This window comes from Ursus arctos, unplaced genomic scaffold (genome assembly GCF_023065955.2).
Source record: "Ursus arctos isolate Adak ecotype North America unplaced genomic scaffold, UrsArc2.0 scaffold_2, whole genome shotgun sequence".
Classification (NCBI taxonomy): domain Eukaryota; kingdom Metazoa; phylum Chordata; class Mammalia; order Carnivora; family Ursidae; genus Ursus; species Ursus arctos.
In genome coordinates this window covers 95502506-95521336 of record NW_026622874.1, presented here as the reverse complement: position 1 = coordinate 95521336, position 18831 = coordinate 95502506, and the positions used below count along the sequence as shown (strand labels likewise).

Here is an 18831-nt window from a genome sequence, read left to right as displayed (position 1 = left end):
TGTTTGTGGCTCTTCTGCATTTTCTATATAGACAATCCTATTTACCTGCATATAATGATAGTTCCAATTCTTTTCAATTCTTACACCTTTTCCTTATTTTTCTTATCTCCTTGCATTGCTGTGCCCTTTGCTGTCCAGTGTGGTGTTACAGAGACACAATGACTGAGCGTTTTGTCTTGTTTCTCCCTTTACTGAGCGCTGTGATGTTTCGTGTAGCTATTCAGTAGTTTTTCCCATCAGGTTAAGGAAGTTCCCGTATAAACCTAACTCACTGAGGCTATTTTTTTTCGTGATATGAATTGAAATTTTCTGCATTGCCCAAGTTCAAAACCACGAAGGTAAAACTAATGAATCATGAAGTAGTAGTTAGTAAAAATTTATTGTATACACACCAAAAACGCCGTTTGCAAACTGGAAACATTCAGGCCAGACTGTGGGATGAGGCTTGGGTATATTTGTGTTCAAGCTTCGTAGTGAAGAAGCCGTGAGGATTTATTTTTCAGGGATTGGTCACAATAGTACAATTTTCAGTGGTTCCCTCTTACCCATCTTGAGCAAAAGTTCAAAGCTTGCTTGATGATGTTGGGGAATATACGTGAGGTTCAGTGGGGTGGAGTCCGGAGCCGACGACCAAGAAAGAATTCTTGAGGCATCTTTGGTGCAAAATGGTGGTTTATTAAAGCACAGGGACAGGACCTGTGGGCAGAAACAGCTGCTGCCCCGGGGTTGTGAGGAGTGGCCCATTATATACCCTCAAGTTGGGAGGGGGTTAGGGATAGCGTAAGTCTCTAAGGAATTTTGGAAGCAAGGTTTCCAGGACCTTGACGGGGCTAGCTGTTGTTGGGAAAAGGTCATTTATTACTGTCTAATAAAACCTGAGTGATGAGACCCTTCGGATGTATATCGGTGGGCCATATGCTTGGGGGATGATTGCCAATACGTATCTTGGGGGCTTAGAGATAAAAGAAGTTTCCAAAGGAATTTTTATACGTTAAAGTAAACTTATAGGATCTTGGGGGAGGGGAGGGGGTCAGGCTAGGACTGCCTTTTGCCCTTAGCAAAGTATTAACATCGAGGCAGCTGAGTTCCTAGAGAAATGTCACCATGCCTGTTTCAAGGACTTGTCAATGGGCTGAGGTAGTAAGGACCATTTCTTTGTCCTTTAGGGCAGCCAGGAGTGCCTGAGGAATGTCACATACATCCCATGGCGGGGGGGGGGGCCACAAAACTTCTGCTTTGTCCTCAGCTTGCCTTCTGTTCCCTCATCATGCTTATTCTTTCCAGAGACACAAGCAAGAAACAATCCAGGTCAAGTTAGCTTTATAAAATAAACTGAATTAAGCTTTGTTTGTATGATTGACCCGGTTTTGCCTGCTCAGGGAATTTGCAAGGGTGGTCTCTGTTTCTGATTTTAACAGCATCCGTGGAAATGAACTTAGTTTTTCTCCTTTAATATCTCAATGTGATTTCCTAGTATTACCTAGTTCCTGCTAGATCATTGTGTGTTTTGTGAACACTGTTAGACTTGGCTTACTATGATTTCTGATTTTCACATCTATATGAATGAAAGAAATGAGCTTACAGTATACTCTGCTTCCTTTTGCTTTTTTTATTTTTTTATTTATTTTTAAATATTTTATTTACTTATTTGACAGAGAGAGACAGCCAGCGAGAGAGGGAGCACAAGCAGGGGGAGTGGGAGAGGAAGAAGCAGGCTCCCAGTGGAGGAGCCTGATGCGGGGCTCGATCCCACAATGCCAGGATCACGCCCTGAGCCGAAGGCAGATGCCCAATGACGGAGCCACCCAGGCGCCCCAGGTTTTGCTTTTTTTAAGCCAGACAGACCATGTATCTGACTTCTTGTGCTCAAGGTTATATTGTTAAGATGCACTCATACTGTCATGTAGCTACATGTGGTTGGTTCGTTTTTGTTGCTACGTAGCATCAAGGGTGAACAAAGCCAGGCCACGGTTAAAGCAGTGAAAGTGGTAAGGACGTTACTAGGTATTTATCCAAAGGATACCAACATAGCGATCTGAAGGGGCACCTGCACCCCACTGTTTATAGCAGCAAGTTCCACGGTAGCCAAACTGTGGAAAGAGCCCAGGTGTCCATCGGCAGATGAATGGATAAAGAGGATGTGATATATACACACGATGGAATATTACTCAGCCATCAAAAAGAATGAAATCTTGCCATTTGCAACGATGTGGATGGAACTCGAGGGTATTATGTTAAGCGAAATAAGTCAGGCAGAGAAAGACATATGATTTCACTCATATGTGGAATTTAAGAAACAAAACAGATGAACATAGGGGAAGGGAGGGAAAAATAAGATGAAATCAGAGAGGGAGACCAACCACAAGGAACTCCTAAGTCTGGAAAACAAACTGAGGTTTGCTGGAGGGGAGAGGGGTGGGGGATGGGGTAACAGGGGGACGGGTGTTAAGGAGGGCACTTGATGTAATGAGCACTGGCTGTTCTGTGCAACTGATGAATCACTAAACTCCGTCTCTGAAACTAATAATACACTATATGTTAATTGATTTTAAATAAAAAATAAAATAGAAAGTGGGAAGGACTGATTTTTATCAGTAACCTACTGTTGCAACAGGAAAGAGTCCAGTGTGAACCGAACTCTGCTTTGGTTTGTACAGAGGTGACCGGCTAATTTAAGAGAGAGTGAAGTGGGGGGGAGTTGGGGGCTCAGGTGACTGGGGGCGTGAACGATTACAGGAAGGGTAGGGGATGTGGTCTGTGTGAGACCCATCTGGGTTTGCTAACTGGCACTTATCAAAGTTAGGCTCCTGCCCTTCCCTGGAGATTAGGAAAGGGGGCAGGGGCCCTATCTTCGGTGTTGGCTGGGACAAACAAAGTTCTTTTGGTAGCCTTGAGTTTTTTCTGGCAGACACTTTAGGGGGAGCTGGGGTCAGGCTCAGGCTGTGGCCTTAAGCCGTTTCTAAAGGTGTCTTAAAAGTATCTTCAGATGTCTGAAGTTTTTATTAGTGTTTTTTTCACCCATTGACTTAGAAGTTCTTTATGTAAACTCTGGATACAAGTCTTCTGTTATTTCTATTGCAGATCTCTTTTCTCACTCTGTGGCTTGCCTCTTCACCCTTTCTTTTTTTTTAAGATTTTACTTTATTTTATTTTTTATTATTTTTAAAAGACTTTATTCATTTATTTGACAGAGAGATAGAGAGCCAGAGAGCCCAAGCAGGGGGGAGCGGCCGGCAGAGGGAGAAGGAGAAGCGGGCTCACTGCTGAGCAGGGAGCCTGATTCGAGGCTCTATCCCAGGACTCCGGGATGCAGGGCTCCATCCCAGGACCCTGGATCATGACCGGAGCTAAAGTCAGATGCTTAACTGACTGAGCCACCGAGGCATCCTTACCCTTTCACCTTCTTAATGTTGTATTTTGATTAGAAAAGGTAGACGTTTGTAATTTTAATAGGTTTAAGTTTGCCCGTATTTTCTTTTTTAGTTAATGCTTTCTTATGTCTTTTTTTTTTTTAAGAAATAGCCTTTATTTTTTAGAGCAGTTGTATTTTCATAGCAAAATTGAGCAGAAAGTACAGAGATTTCCTGAGTACCTCTGTCTCCCCACATAAGCACGGCCTCTCCCACTACCCTCAGCCCCCAGCAGAGTGCTGTTTGTTACAGTCGATGAACCTGTGTTGGTCCCTCGTCATCACCTGAAGCCCAGAGTTGACAGTACGGTTAGTGTTGCACACTCTCTGGGTTTTGACAGATTTATAGTGACATGTGCCGTCATGACAGTATCATACAGAATAGTTTCATGGCCCTAAAAATCCTGAGTGTTCTGCGTGTTCGTTCCTCCCTCCCCACTAACCCCTGGCAAACATCTTTTTACTGTCTGTACAGTTTTGTTTTTTCGGGAATGTCCTATAGTTGGAACTGTACAGCAGGGAGCCTGAAACTGGCTTCTTTCACTTATACATGCATCTGACTCTCCTCCATGTCTTTTCCTGGCTTGATAGCTGTGTGTGCGTGTGTGTACGTGTGCGCGTGTGTGAGCACGCGTGTGCACTCAGTACTGTTCCATTGTCTGGATATACCACGGTTTATCCATTCACCTATTTAAGGACATCTTCGTTGCTTTCAACTTTTGGCAATTCTGAAAAAAGCTGCTATAAACGTTTGTAGTCATAGATTTTCAACTAATTTGGGTAAATACCAAGGAGCATGATTGTTGATAAGACTATGGTTAGTTTTGTTAGAAACTGTCCACCTGTCTTCTGAAGTGACTACCATCTGCGTTCCCGCCAGCAGTGAACGAGAGTTCCTGTTGCCCCACATCCTCACCAGCATGTGGTGTTGACCGTGTTTTGGATTTTTGACATTCAAATAGGCATGTAGGGTCTCTTATTTGTTGTTTCAATTTGCGTTTCTTTGATGACCTTCCATGGAACATCTTTTCCTGCCTGTTTGCCACCGGCATGCCTTCTTTGGTGTGCCGTGTCTGTTCATATCTTTTGCCCATTTTTAAATCAGGTTGTTTGTTTTCTTGTTGAATTTAAGAATGATGTTTTGAGGGCACCTGGCTGGCTCAGTGGAGCATGTGACTCTTGATCTCAGGGTTGTGAGTTCGAGCCCCATGTTGGGTGTAGAAATTACTTAAAAAATAAAATCTTAAAAAAAATGATGTTTTGGATAACATTCCTTTTTAGGATTCATGGATAAGGTTCTGTTCCTGTTCCATATTCCTCCCAACTTTGAGGACATCAGTCATACCTTCTGCCCTAGCAGGAGCATTAGAACCTCAGTTCTTAAGTTTTAGAGTCTGAATTTGGTTTTTAAAATTCCATGGGGCATTTAGTATGAGCTTACTCTGGCTTTGATTTCTCCCTTCCCCACTTTTTTTGGACCTCAGAGAAAACTTCCCTTAAATCAAAGGTACAAAGTTGTGCTACGGCTTAAGAGGATGTGTGGATGTGGGTATGATGGGGCAGGAGAGTCATGCGGGCAGCCTAGAATAGTGGAACTACACACCTTGAGTTTTATTTTTTCTTATTTTTTAAAGATTTACTTATTTGAGAGAGAGCATGTGGTAGCAGGGATGAGGGGGGAGAGGAAGAGGGAAAGAGAGAATCCCAAGCAGACTCTCCGCTGAGCGTGGAGCTTGACACAGGCTCGATCTCACAACCCTGAGGTTATGCCCTGAGCGGAAAGCAAGAGTCAGATGCTTCACCAACTGAGCCACCCAGGGGTCCCACATGCCTTGAGTTTTAAACTGACAATCGCTATCACCTAACTGCCAGACAAATATATGTGGAGGATGGTGCAAGTATTCTAAGTGGTTTGGTCATATGCTCCTTTGCAAATACAGTTATTAAGTACTTTTTCTTTCCAGATGTGCGTTCCAAATGGGAGTATGACGAAAGCCATGTGATTACAGCCCGTCGAGTGAAGAAGGTATACTGGCAGAGTCAGAATGTGGGGCAGGCTGGCTATCTTACAGGAAGTTGGGGGGAGATGGGAGATTTTATCCTAGATCCAGGAGACAGAATGGTGGGGGACACTGTGGGCAGCAGAGGCAGGACCACCCCTGTGCATCCACCAGGAGGGACTCCCACACCCCTCACGTGCTCCCTAAGGTGTCCCTACCACCCCATCATGGCCAACAGCTTCACTGAGCAGATGTTGATTTAATTCCTTGATGGGCCGGGCACTGTTCCAGACCTTGGGGGATACAACAGAATACAAGATGCCCTCGGCTCATTGTCTTCTGTCCTACTCAGGAACAGACAATAATAAGCCATGGAGATAATTACTCTAATCCAGGCTGGCTCAGACTGAAGGGCAAGCAACTCTTGATCTCGCGGTTGCAGGTTTGAGCCCCCCTCTGGGTGTAGCGATAACTTAAATAAACTTAAAAAAAATTATATTCCAAAAATGGAAGCCACTTTCCTTCCCTTCCTCACTTCCCTGCCCCTCCCTCATTCCACCTTTATTTTTTTTTCAATGATTTTTTATTATATTATGTTAGTCACCGTACAGTACATCCCCGGTTTCCGATGTAAGGCTCAATGATTCATTAGTTGTGTATAACACCCAGTGCACCATGCAATACGTGCCCTCCTTACTACCCATCACCGGTCTATCCCATTCCCCCACCCCCCTCCCCTCTGAGGCCCTCAGTTTGTTTCTCAGAGTCCATAGTCTCTCATGCTTCATTCCCCCTTCTGATTACCCCCCCTTTCTTTATCCCTTTCTTCCCCTACCGATCATCCTAGTTCTTATGTTACATAGATGAGAGAAATCATATGATAGTTGTCTTTCTCTGCTTGACTTATTTCACTTAGCATCATCTTCTCCAGTGCCGTCCATGTTGCAGCAAATGTTGAGAACTCGTTCTTTCTGATAGCTGAGTAATATTCCATTGTATATATGGACCACAACTTCTTAATCCAGTCATCTGTTGAAGGGCATCTCGGCTCCTTCCACGATTTAGCTATTGTGGACATTGCTGCTATGAACATTGGGGTGCATATGGCCCTTCTCTTCACTACGTCTGTATCTTTGGGGTAAACACTCAGTAGTGCAATGGCTGGATCATAGGGTAGCTCAATTTTTAACTTTTTAAGGGACCTCCACACTGTTTTCCAGAGTGGCTGTACCAACTTGCATTCCCACCAACAATGTAGGAGGGATCCCCTCATTCCACCTTTAAAAAAAAATTATTTACTAGAGAGAGAGTGTGCACACAAGTAGGGGGAGGGGCAGGGAGAGGGAGAAGCAGACTCCCCGTTGAGCAGGGAGCCCTATGTGGGGCTCTATCCCAGGACCCTGGGATCATGACCTGAGTGAGCAGAAGGCAGACGCTTAACCCGCTGAGCCACCCAGGTGCCCCTTATTCCACCTTTGTAAAAAGACTGAGCCCTGCACGCAGTCACCGTGCCCCCTCCTGCAGTGAGCTCCCTTCCTCCAGCCCCACGGGGTATCTTCTGTCTCTCAAGTCATTGCCAATCCTGGCAGCCTCCGCTCAAATCCATCTCTGTCCTCTGTCCCGACCACAGCCTCCGCCCTCTTCTCCCAACGTCTGTCTGTCTGCCCCGGTTTCTCCTCTGTGTCCTTGCTTCAGCTTCCTCTTGTCCTGCCGCTGTCTGAAGACAGTCACTGGTCCGTCCTTGGTCTCCTTCCGGTCTGTCAGTGCATCTTCTTGCGCAGAGATTTCACTCAGGCTTCCAGCGTCAGCTGTCCAACTGCAATGAGCTGTCCCGTCTGTTTTACTTCTGAAGTTTTGTCTGGCAACGCTGACCCTGCCTTTCCCACTGACGCTGTGCTGGGATGCCCTCCATCTCTGGCCCTTTGCCACGTGGACTTGAGGGGGAGCCCGGGCCCCGGCTCAGGCATTTTTCCAGGATAAGCTTGCTGCTTGGGGGTATAGCTCAGTGGTAGGGCGTTTGCCTATAGGATGAGCCTGCTGCCTAACACCCCCTCTCCCCATCCCAAACCCATCATTACCTGCTCCCCCCCACCTTTCCGGGGTTTTTATTTTTTTTTAATAATAATTTTTTATTATGTTATGTTAGTCACTATACAGTATATCCTTAGTTTTTGATGTAATGTTTCATGATTCATTATTTGCGTATAACACCCAGTGCTCCATGCAATACGTGCCCTCCTTACTACCCATCACCAGCCTATCCCATTCCTCCATCCCCCTCCCCTCTGAAGCCCTCAGTTTGTTTCCCAGAGTCCATAGTCTCTCGTGGTTCATTCCCCCTTCTGTTTACTCCCCCTTTCTTCTTCCCTTTCTTCTCCTATCGATCTTCCTATTTCTTATGTTCCATAAATGAGTGAAACCGTATGATAATTGTCTTTCTCTGCTTGACTTGTTTCACTTAGCATAATCTCCTCCAGTCCCATCCATGTTGCTGCAAATGTTGGGTAAACGTTCTTTCTGATGGCTGAGTAATATTCCATTGTACATATGGACCACATCTTCTTAATCCATTTGTCTGTTGAAGGGCATCTCGGCTCCTTCCACAGTTTAGCTATTGTGGACAATGCTGCTATGAACATTGGGGCCCTTCCCTTCACTACGTCTGTATCTTTGGGGTAAATACCCAGTAGTGCATTTGCTGGGTCATAGGTAGCTCAATTTTTAACTTTTTAAGGGACCTCCACACTGTTTTCCAAAGTGGCTGTACCAACTTGCATTCCCACCAACAGTGTAAGAGGGATCCCCTTTCTCCACATCCTCTCCGACATTTGTTGTTTCCTGCCTTGTCCATTTTTGCCATTCTAACTGGTGTAAGGTGGTATCTCAATGTGGTTTTGATTTGAATTTCCCTGATGGCTAACGATTTTGAACATTTTTTCATGTGTCTGTTAGCCAATGTTATCTCAGAATAAACTTAACCAGAGACGTAAAGGATCTATATTCTAGAAACTACAAATCACTCTTGAAAGACATTGAAGAAGACACAAAAAGATGGAAAAATATTCCATGCTCATGGATCGGAAGAATTAACATAGTTAAAATGTCTATGCTACCCAGAGCAATCTACACTTTCAATGCCATCCCAATCAAAATACCAATGACATTTTTCAGAGAACTGGAACAAACAGCCCTTAAATTTGTGTGGAACCAGAAAAGGCCCCGAATCGCCAAGGAGTTGTTGAAAAGGAAAAACAAAGCTGGGGGCATCACAATGCTGGATTTCGAGCTGTACTACAAAGCTGTGATCACAAAGACAGCATGGTACTGGCACAAAAACAGACACATAGACCAATGGAACAGAATAGAGAACCCAGAAATGGACCCTCGGCTCTTTGGGCAACTAATCTTTGACGAAGCAGGAAAAAACACCCAGTGGAAAAATGACAGTCTCTTCAATAAATGATGCTGGGAAAATTGGACAGCTATATACAGAAGAATGAAACTTGACCACTCTCTCACACCGTACACAAAGATAAACTCCAGGATTTTCAACTGGCTGGCTTCAATGTCTAGCTCTTTTTTTTTTTTTTAAGATTTTATGTGTTTATTTGACAGAGAGAGAGAGAGAGCCAGAGAGAGAGGGAACACAGGCAGGGGGAGTGGGAAAGGAAGAAATAGGCTCCCAGCAGAGCAGGGAGCCCGATGTAGGGCTCGATCCCAGGACCCCGGGGTCATGCCCTGAGCCGAAGGCAGATGCTTAATGACTGAGCCACCCAGGTGCCCCTCAATGTCTAGCTCTTAATCCGCATTTCAGAACTTTCTCTGCTTTCTACAGCCTATTCAGAGCCCCTTTGTCATTTATGGCCTTCGGTTTCTGGCTCCACTCTCAGATCTGCATAGTCTTGTGATTCTGGCAGCACCCCCAGCTCTGGAAGAGACATTCTCTGGGCCTCAGCCAGGCTGACACCTCTTGGCTCCCCTCCCAACTTTCCTGCCAGCAGCCCCACACAGCCCCAGCAGGACACACAGCCCCCAGCTCGGTGGCCTCCCTCGCCTGGCCTCCCTCGCCTGGCCTCCCTCGCCTGGCCTCCCTGCTCCCATTCTCAGCTGGCACCTCCGGCCTTCCTGCTTCCATTCTCACCTGGCACCTCAACAGCACTGCCGTACTGTGTTTCCTTCTAAGATACACATATCCCCCCCATATTTGAATATTTTTGAAATTGAAATATATCCTACAATTGATGTGCACTTTATTTTTTTTTTTTTAAGATTTTATTTATTTGAGAGAGGACCAACGGAGAGAGCAGGAGCGGGAGCAGGAAAGGGGGGAGGGGAGGCAGAAGCAGACTCCCCGCTGAGCAGGGAGCCCAACGAGGGGCTCCATCCCGGGACTCCAGGATCGTGTCCTGAGCCAGAGGCAGATGCTTAACCGATGGGGCCACCCAGGCACCCCAACCAACAGTCTCTTAATCTAGGATATAGAGTATGTCGTCCCCCGTTCCCCCCCCCCCCCCCCCCAGCATACTGCTGTCTCAGGCTTCCAGACCTTTTGCTGGGAGCACAGGGATGCGTGTGCCTTGCTCATCACCGTATCCCGGAGGCTCAGTCTGGTCCCTGGCATCTGGGATGTGCTCAGCATGTTTGTTGACTAAAATGAATGATCGGAAGCTGTTCCTTCTGTCTGGAACGTTGTCCCCACTCTTGTCCATCTGGCAGATTTCTCCTCGCCCTTGCAGCCCCAGCTCCAATCCCTCCCACCTGCACAGCCTTTCTGTGTCCTCTGGGCCAACTCGGGTGTTTCCTGTGCCGCTTTGAAGCTCTGTATTCCAGAGCCTCAGACGGCGTAAGTGTAGAGTAGACCTTCAACGTATGCTTACTGAGCGAACGAGCGAATGTCCAGCCACATCTGTCCTGCCCTCCCACCTGCTCCACGTCTCCACTCCTGTCCCCTTTGCTCATGTTGTTCTCCACACCCAGAAGCCCCCCTTTCTCTCATTATCTGTGCAAACCCTGCTCGTCCTGAGCACCGGCTCTCTCCTAGTTCCTCCAGACAAATAGGATTCCTCCCCTCTCCATCCCAGAGAACTTTCTGGTCTGTCCCTCCACAGGCCTTGCTTCACTGCCTTGTAGTAGAATCGTTATGTACTCGCCCTACCCCACCTGCAGGCCCTGTCTCGGCCATCTCTGTCAGCCAGACAAGGTTGCAAGGGACAGTCAGGCTCGGGATTCCCTGAGTAGTGGGGGCCTTCAGGAAGCATGCGACCCTCTAACCTCTCAGCCACCGCCCAGCCAGGCCTCTTCGAGCTCTGGGATGCCCTTTGGGGTCCTGGGCATTGTTCCGCCCCCGTGGCCCACCTTCCTGGCAACTCAGCCGCTCCCAGCTGCTCACGACGTCCTGGTTCCTGTTTGCCCTTTCCTTCCTCGGACTGTGTTTATAGCCATGTGCCAGGTACAGTTCTAGAAGCTCAGGGTGCATCGGTGACTACAAAAGAACAAAAGTTTCCGCTCTCACAGTGTACATCTGAGTCTGACGCATTATATCCGCTTGCTCGCGACTTCTGCTTATCCAAGCCTTCTGCTCACTGCCCTTTTTATGGCAGGTTTCAGATTAGGCCTCCATCACCAACTACCCTCTCCCAGAGAGATGTCATCAGTTTGGCCTCGGCTGCTCTGAGAGCACACGCGCTAGGCCACCTACTGGGCTGCGGGCCTCTCGATAGACCAGCTCTTCTTTGGTCAGGACACTGTCTCTGGTCCGGCCAGCTGTGGTCAGCTTTGTCACAGCAGGGCACATGGGCGTGGAAGGTGCTCGGCGTCCAGCACACTCTCCGGTTCCTTCTCGGTGCTGCTGGGACTGTGTGTGTAGTCAGGGGAACAGGCACGGTCCTCCCTCCAGCTGCACCCAGGGCTGGAGTGCGGGGAGTATGTGCCCAGCTGAACCCACCCACCAACTGACTTCTCCCGTGGTTTCTTTAGAGGGCAAATGAGTATCTTATCCCGGAGTCTGTGGATCTGGAGTGCGTGAAATACTGTGTGGTGTATGATAACAACACCAGCACCCTGGAGATCATCTTAAGAGGGGACAAGAAGGAGGACGAGGATGACAGCTCTGACGATAGCAGACAAGGTAGGTGTTTCAGAGCGCGGCCGGAACAGCAGCTAGTGGTGATCGAGTCAGAGTCGATGGACTTTATTACTCAGAGCAGTGAAAGTAGCCGGAATGTCCTCCTTTCCTTGCGCTGGTGCCCAAGCCCCCATTCTCACAGGGTGACAGGAAGAGGGCCGAGGAAAACCTACCCACACAGTGGGTTGTATTACAGGAGAACTCTGAGCTCAGGGGATTGAATCTTTTTTTTTTCTTTTTGTAAAAGACTTTATTTATTTGAGAGAGAGAGCATGAGCACGAGCAGGGAGAGGCGCGGAGGGACAAGAAGACTTCCTGCTGAGTGCGGAGCCAGATGCAGTGTGGGGCTCCCTCCCAAAACCCCGAGATCATGACCTGAGCCGAAGTCAGATGCTTACCCGACTGAGCCACCCAGGTGCTCCCAGGGCCTTAATTTTTTATAATGGGCAGAAAGCCTGCCCGCCCCTGGCTCTAGACGGAGAAACGGTCTATCTTCCAAGGATGTTTGTTATACAAATACTCTTGAAAAGCCAGTATCTTTTTTCACAGGACACATAGAAACCCGAGAGGCCGTGGAGAATGGTCTCTAATAGGTAATATTCCCATTTTATAGATGGGGAGATTGAGGCCCAGAAAGGTGCATGCAGTAACTCACTCAAGATCCTACATATGTTGATTTAGTTCTTTACTGCCATGTAAAGAATTACCCCCAAACTCCGTTGCAAACCTTAATTAACTGATGCCAGGCTCTGGTACGGCATGTCCACTGAGATTGCAGTTGAGATGCTGGCTAGGGTCGCTGTCATCTGAAGGGCTGACTGGGCGGGGCTGATCTGCATCCGAGGTGCCTCACTCACACCGGTATGGCCAGGAGGCCTCTGTTCCCCCCCACCTGGATCTCTCCGTAGGACCACATGGATGGTCTTGTGACACGGCAGCTGGTTTCCCCTGGAACGGGCCATCCAAGAGAGCCAGAGACAGCCACATGGCTCTTGCGACTGAGTCCTGAGACTTCTGGTCACTTCTGCCCCATTCTGTTCATTAGAAGGAAGTCATGGAGTGCAGCCTACCCTCAAGGGGTGAGGAATCAGACTCAACCTCCCTTTATATTCTTTCAAATATTATTTCTTGTATTTGAAAGAATTTGTGGACTGTGCTTGGAACCACCACACCTAATAAGCGGTGGGGTCAGGATTCGGGCAGGTTGGTTCTGTCTTGGTCTCCCAAGGCCTGGATAGTGGAGCTGGAGAGCAATGCGTGGTTGGCTCTAATCTTCTGATCTGTTTTCTGAGGCGCCCCTGCGTTCTCCACCCAGCCCCTGGTTGGGGGGCTGACAATCCCTAGCTGTTGGCATAGGGGCTCTGCCGCTCGTGGCTCAGTTGTGAGTATATGTGGGGTTTCCATGGGCCTGGGCATTCACAGCAGTGGTCACTGGGTGGCGATAGGCTTCCATCTTTAATGAAATCAGTCTTCCCTGGAGGTCCTTTGCCAAGACATTGTTCCCTCTTTCCCAAGCTTATCAGGTTGGATGGGTTCCAGTCTGCAATCCTAGGATTGTAGGTTGGACCCTGAAACCATAGGAAACAGTGGTCAATAAAGATAACCCCCTCTATGTCCTATAAATGACCTCATGGAGCCCCCATTCTCACTCAGTAGGAAACCACAACTGCAAAACAACACAGCAAAACCCCAACCTTCATGCACGTGTGCGTACACACACACACACACACACACACACACACACACACACACACTCGTCCACTCAAAGCACTTTTCTCCTTTAAAATGGCATCTTTCAGGTGAACGCAGAGTCTCTGGGGTAAAAGACCATTTCGAGGTTTCTCTCCCCATCCCCTTCCCCTTTCTACTGTTAAGCACCTACCTCCCCACTCCCCAAGGGAATCGGGACATGGGTGGAGCCTCCATCATATTCTAGAAGCTCCGTCCGCTCTGTGTGCTCCTCTCCTGCTGGCCTCCTGGGGAGGTGCCCCTCACCTGTGTGGCCTTGGGCCCTGGGCCTCTGTCCTTGCTGTGTCTGTGGCTGAAATGTCCCTGTCTAGGGTGAGTCAGGAGTGGTTCCCTCCCCTTAGCTCTGTGCCCTCCTTCCCAGGAGTTCCACAGGTGCTGCTGGTCCCTGGGCTGTGGCTGTTTCTCTCCTCTCCCACCCTGTTGGGGGGGGAGGGCGCGGTCTCAGGATTCCTAGTGGGAACCGGGCGCAGGTGGTTTTTTGCACCCCTGCCCCCACAGACATGGTGTTTTTACCTTCTCGGCTGGGTCTCTTCCTAGGAACCTGGAGAGTACCTTCCCTTGTCTTGGCCCATGGGGCTCTTTCTCTAAACTCCTTTTACCAGGCAAAGAGCAGCCCCCTTCTTGGAGGAGAGACATTTCCCTTACATTAAATCAGCCTTCCTTCCTTACAACATATAGATTATAGACCCTTCAAACGGGGCTCTTGATAGGTGTGGTTGGAGTTTCCTGGGCTGGGTCATTGACCACAACTGCGGGGGGAAGCTTTGGGAATGTGGGCATTTTTTTTTTCCCCCTGCTCTCTGAACAAAGCCTGACTTTCAAGCCAATTGTCTGGCTAAGGACCAAAAGTAATTTAACTTAAAACTCGCCGCTGAGTAGAGAGCGCCTTGGCCTGGATGGGATCTCGCGTCCTCCTGAAGCAGTGGGTGCCCAATTCAAAGCATGCGAAGCCTCGTGTCATTGGAGAACTCAAGATTAATAGGATTAAAAATAAAGTTAATGTTAATAACCCCATCATATCTGCGGCTGGGTGGCCTGGGCCCTGGACTGTCCTCAAGGCTTTCCTCTGGAATCTCTAATTGTTCTGGAAACTGGCCTTTCTCCGGCACTGACCCCGTAGCCCCCCGGTGAATAAGCCTCCAGCTGGTCATGTGACGTTGGCGGGGGAGCAGCTGTCCAGTTTAAAGGCAGCGGCACTGTGTCCTGGGACTCCCCTCTCCCGAGCCCTCTGACCGCTCAGCCATCATTCAGTCTCTTGCTCAAGAGGGAGACGGTGTTGAGACACCCAGGACTCTGGCTTCTAAGCCAGGCGTTCTAGGATAGGGTTTGGCTCCTGTCCCGCCAGCTCCAGTTTCTCTCGTGGCCTGGCTGCTGACCCCAGGCTCTTCCTCCGGATCCAGTCCTCCAGACGGATCTCAGGCCCCTGTAGTCCTCAGCAGCCCCTGCTGGAATTGACTGTCTCTGGACAGAGGTTCAATGTGGAAGTCAGAGCCCATGCCCCCGCCCTTCCCCCTTTAAGCTGGCTCTCCAGAGTCTGCAGCTTGGTATTTGTCTTTAGGGCTCAGATCCTGGCCTTGGGGGTATCTTGGCTCCGCCTTGAGTATGCAAGCTTGCCCATAGATATCTATTTTGGATACTGTCGCCTGGTGATTCTGCAGCTCAGTGAAGGCATTTAAGATTAAATCAATGTCCAACCCACAATGAGCCGTCCCTTCACACCCACGAGAATGGCCACGATAAAAAAGACGGCTACTAACAGGTGTCGATGAGGATGTGGGGAAATTGGAGCCGTCTTGCTCCACTGGTCAGAGTGTGAGATGGATAAGGTGCCACGGAACAGTTCGGTGTTTCCTTCAAAACGTTAAACGCAGAGTTACGGTATGGTTCAGTTCCGCTCCGAGGTTCGCACCCGAGATGAAGACCCGTGCACACAGAACCTTGCACGCAAGTGTTCACAGCACCATCCACAACAGCCAAGACTTGGAAATGACCCAATGCTCCTCGACGGCTGCGCGGATAAACGAAAGGTGGTAGTTCCACATGATGGAATAGCACTCAGCCCTAAAAAGGAACAGAGTACTGACACGGATGAACTCGGGAGACCCTAGCTAGGCGAAAGGAGTCAGACACAAAACCATATACGAAATGTCCACAATAGGCGGATCCGCAGAGAGAAATTAGATTAGTGGTTGCCTCAAGCTGGGTGTTTGAAGGGAAAGGAGTGGAACCTTCTAACCCGTACAGGGTTTCTTTTTGGGGTGATGGTTGCACAACTCTGTGATTATACTGGAAACCATTACTTTACCCACTTGAGGTGAATGGTATGGTATACGATCGTGAGGTACGTATATGAGGGACACTTCCCTTCTGCTAAATCCCCTTTCCTTGCGATCCTGTGGAGATCTAGATCATTTAAGAATTTACAGAAAAGAAGGATCAACTTACTAGTAGCAAGCGGTGTTTTGAATTTGAGTTGTTAATACTCCTGTCCGGTTAGATTTGCTTTGGGTCCCTAGAGCATTGCTTTTCCAAATCGAGTGGACATCGACTGGAGCTTTAGGCAGACAGGGGCGATCACCTCTTTGGTCTCTGCTCTTAGAGCTGGTGCCCGGAGCTGCCGTGGAGTGTGGCAGAGCGCTGGCCCACTTCACCCGCCACCCCGTCTGCGTCCTGAAAGGAGGCTACGAGCGCTTCTCAGCCATGTACCACTTCCTCCGGACGCAGAAGATCATCTGGATGCTGCAGGTGAGGCAGGGTGCTGAGCCCAAGCAGGCTTGGGTGGGAGCATGGTCTCCCCCTGGGGACTGAGGGCCAGGGAGCAGGGTAGGGGAAAGAGGAGGCCAGTGACATGGGAATGGTGGAAGGGGCTGGAGGAGACCATGCTTGGGAAATGGACCTGGGGCAGCCAGGAGGTCCAGGCCACGAGGGTGAATTTCTCATCACTGGATTCAGGCCGGAGTCAGCGTGGTGGTGAAGAGGGGGCCCGTCCAGAGGGCAGGGGTCCCAGGGGGAGCTCTGGATGGTGGGCCATCATCAAAGACAGGCAGGGGCGCCGTGATTTGAGGCTGCCCATCTGTTCTCTGCTGTCTGGACCCATAAGCCCAGAGAACACAGAAAGGACGAGCTAGCATCCTGCCTACGAGGAGTTCTTGGCTAGCAGAAGAGACAAGGGGCGCCCCCGGTGTCTGGAGCCCAGAGGTGAGGCCCCTCCTGGAGCCAGACCGGAAGAAGGAAGAGGAGCTTGCAAGGAAGAGAAGTGGGTGGAGGGTGGCTGAGGCCGGCATGGGGTGGCCATGGGGGGGCCATGACCGACAGGCAGGGGCTGGTCTCTGGAGGGCGGGAGTGGGGTTTATTCAAGAGTATGAATGCAGTGGGATGTAGACATGCGGGGCCCCTGTTTTTTCTAGTAATTACATTTGGCTCTTTGCCTTTAGCAGGATCTTGGGCAGATTCCAGAAGTTCTGGCCACTTTCAAGCTAATCATAAAATGATAGGGGAAACGTGTGTGTTAACTGGATCTTTCAGAGATACAGAACGAAATATTTACGGAGTAAAACAATACAACATCTGGCATTTCCTTCAAAATAATCCAGGGTGTGTTGGGAAGTGGGTGAGGATAGAGCTAAAACTAAACTGGCCATTAGTTGATGATGTTTGCAAATGGGTGATCGACCCAGGGCTTTATTACACTCTTCTCTCTACTTTTGCATATTTTTGTAGTAATTTCTTAAAGCAGAGGAAAAGCGAGTCTAGTTTCACCTTCCAATCTCAGATCTGAATCAAGTCTCATCTCTTCCCATCCCCCAGAGCTGAGGGTGGAAGTGGCCAGAGGTGTGGGTTAGCTGCAGGGACCTCTCCTCTCTTCCCTGCTCCCAGGCCTGTGACTTCAGTGCTGGGGGGTCCAGGGTGGGCCTGTCTTGTGGGACTGGCTGCCTGTCAGTGGTGGGGCCATGCCTTCTCACTCTGGTCCGGCCGGTTCTGTATGTTGCTGGGGGCCTTAGGTGCTGGTGTCCTTGGGTCCCGGTTCAGGGGCCCCATCTGCTACTAAGGATCTTTCAGAGAAAGCCAGCCGAGACTTCCTGCCGGGAGCACCCCCAATTCCTTGTTTTACTTAGTCCATGAGCCCCCGACCACACCTGCACCCCTTCGCACTATGATTTTCTGCTCTGCAGGTGTACCGCCCTGTCTCGCCGTCCTGCCAGGCACTGCTCACTCCTAGAGGAGCTCTCCTTCTTGGCTTTTCATTGTGCAAACTAAGTATTTCTCTGCAAACCTCACCCTGCTGATAACTCGCCTCCCTCCCTTTTGAAAAAACTTTAGCGTGAGGTTCAGCAACCTGTAAGGAAGTTTGTCGACATAGGAGGAACTGCAACATATTTAAATGCACGTTTTAGTTAATGTTGACATGTGTATACACCTGTGACTTGCAAGCCCTTGCACCGTCTTATGTAGATTGGGGGGCGGGGTGCGTGGTGGCTGCTGGTGGCAGCTGGCTGGGCTCTGCCCTAGGTGTCTGTGGCCCTCCTTAGAGTGTAGGCACCTAGTATTTGTCTCTCTCTGCTTTGGGACCTTCGTTAGTAGTTCAAGGGCAAGAATGAAAGCCCCACGCCCCTCCTGCTACGTGCTCTGAGATGCTGGAAAGCAGGGATGTCCCTACTGCTCCCCAAGGGACTCGTCCTAGGAGGGCGGGTGGGGGCGCTGAACGTGGCCTTTAGACAGAGCAGCTTCTCATTCCCTCTGTTTTACCTGTGGCCTCCCTTAAATGAGATTTCTCTTGGAGCAAAAGGTTCCATGACTAAGACGTGAAGCCCACACTAGAGAGAGACGGTGGTGAGCCCCGGGGTGGCTGGCACCGCCTGATTGAACTTGAAAAAGTTCACCAGTGATCGTGGTGTGGAAAGCAGACCCATGGGGGTCGGGTGGGTCTGGGAAAGGTGGAAGGCAGCAACCGTGAGGGGAGAACAGAGTCGGGAAACACTTAGGCAGTGGCACTGATTAGACATGGTGGGGGAGGAGGAGGGCGGGACATGGGAGAAGGAAGGAGCCTGCGGTTAGTACCCTGGTTCCCCATGTGGGTGACAGGTGGGGGGACACGGGAGGTGGAGGCAGTGTGGGGGAGGGCAGTGGGCTCAGTCTGGATATCCTCATCGATGTGGGTGTCAAAATCACAGGATCTAGAATTAACACACACTAGTTCTCAACAGCCCGGCGTGTTTTCCCTGCCACACAGCCACAGGAAAGGAAGCTGGTTTGAAAGCAGCAAGAAGAGTTGATAGATCCGTGTCCGGGGGCGCCTGGGTGGCTCAGTCGTTAAGCGTCTGCCTTCGGCTCAGGGCGTGATCCCAGAGTCCTGGGATCGAGCCCCACATCAGGCTCCTCCGCTGGGAGCCTGCTTCTTCGTCTCCCACTCCCCCTGCCTGTGTTCCCTCTCTCACTGGCTGTCTCTCTCTGTCAAAAAAAAAAAAAAAAAATCCGTGTCCGGTGTTCAGTGAGATTTTCCAGATGAAACTGGATGCGGGGGTGTGTCCTTTGGCTTCAGCAAGCTGAGT

At 49.5% G+C, this 18831-nt stretch overlaps 1 protein-coding gene across 3 annotated transcripts in view; it reads left to right on the top strand.

Moving 5' to 3' along the window:
• Positions 1–18831, top strand: part of STYXL1 (serine/threonine/tyrosine interacting like 1) — a 67794-nt gene that overhangs the window by 22430 nt on the left and 26533 nt on the right. For all 3 annotated transcript variants that reach the window (XM_026516037.4, XM_057315601.1, XM_057315600.1), the window contains exons 3-5: positions 5374–5435; positions 11386–11536; positions 15882–16027. In XM_026516037.4, the coding sequence (XP_026371822.1) occupies positions 5374–5435; positions 11386–11536; positions 15882–16027 (359 nt within the window). The remainder of the gene's footprint in view (positions 1–5373; positions 5436–11385; positions 11537–15881; positions 16028–18831) is intronic.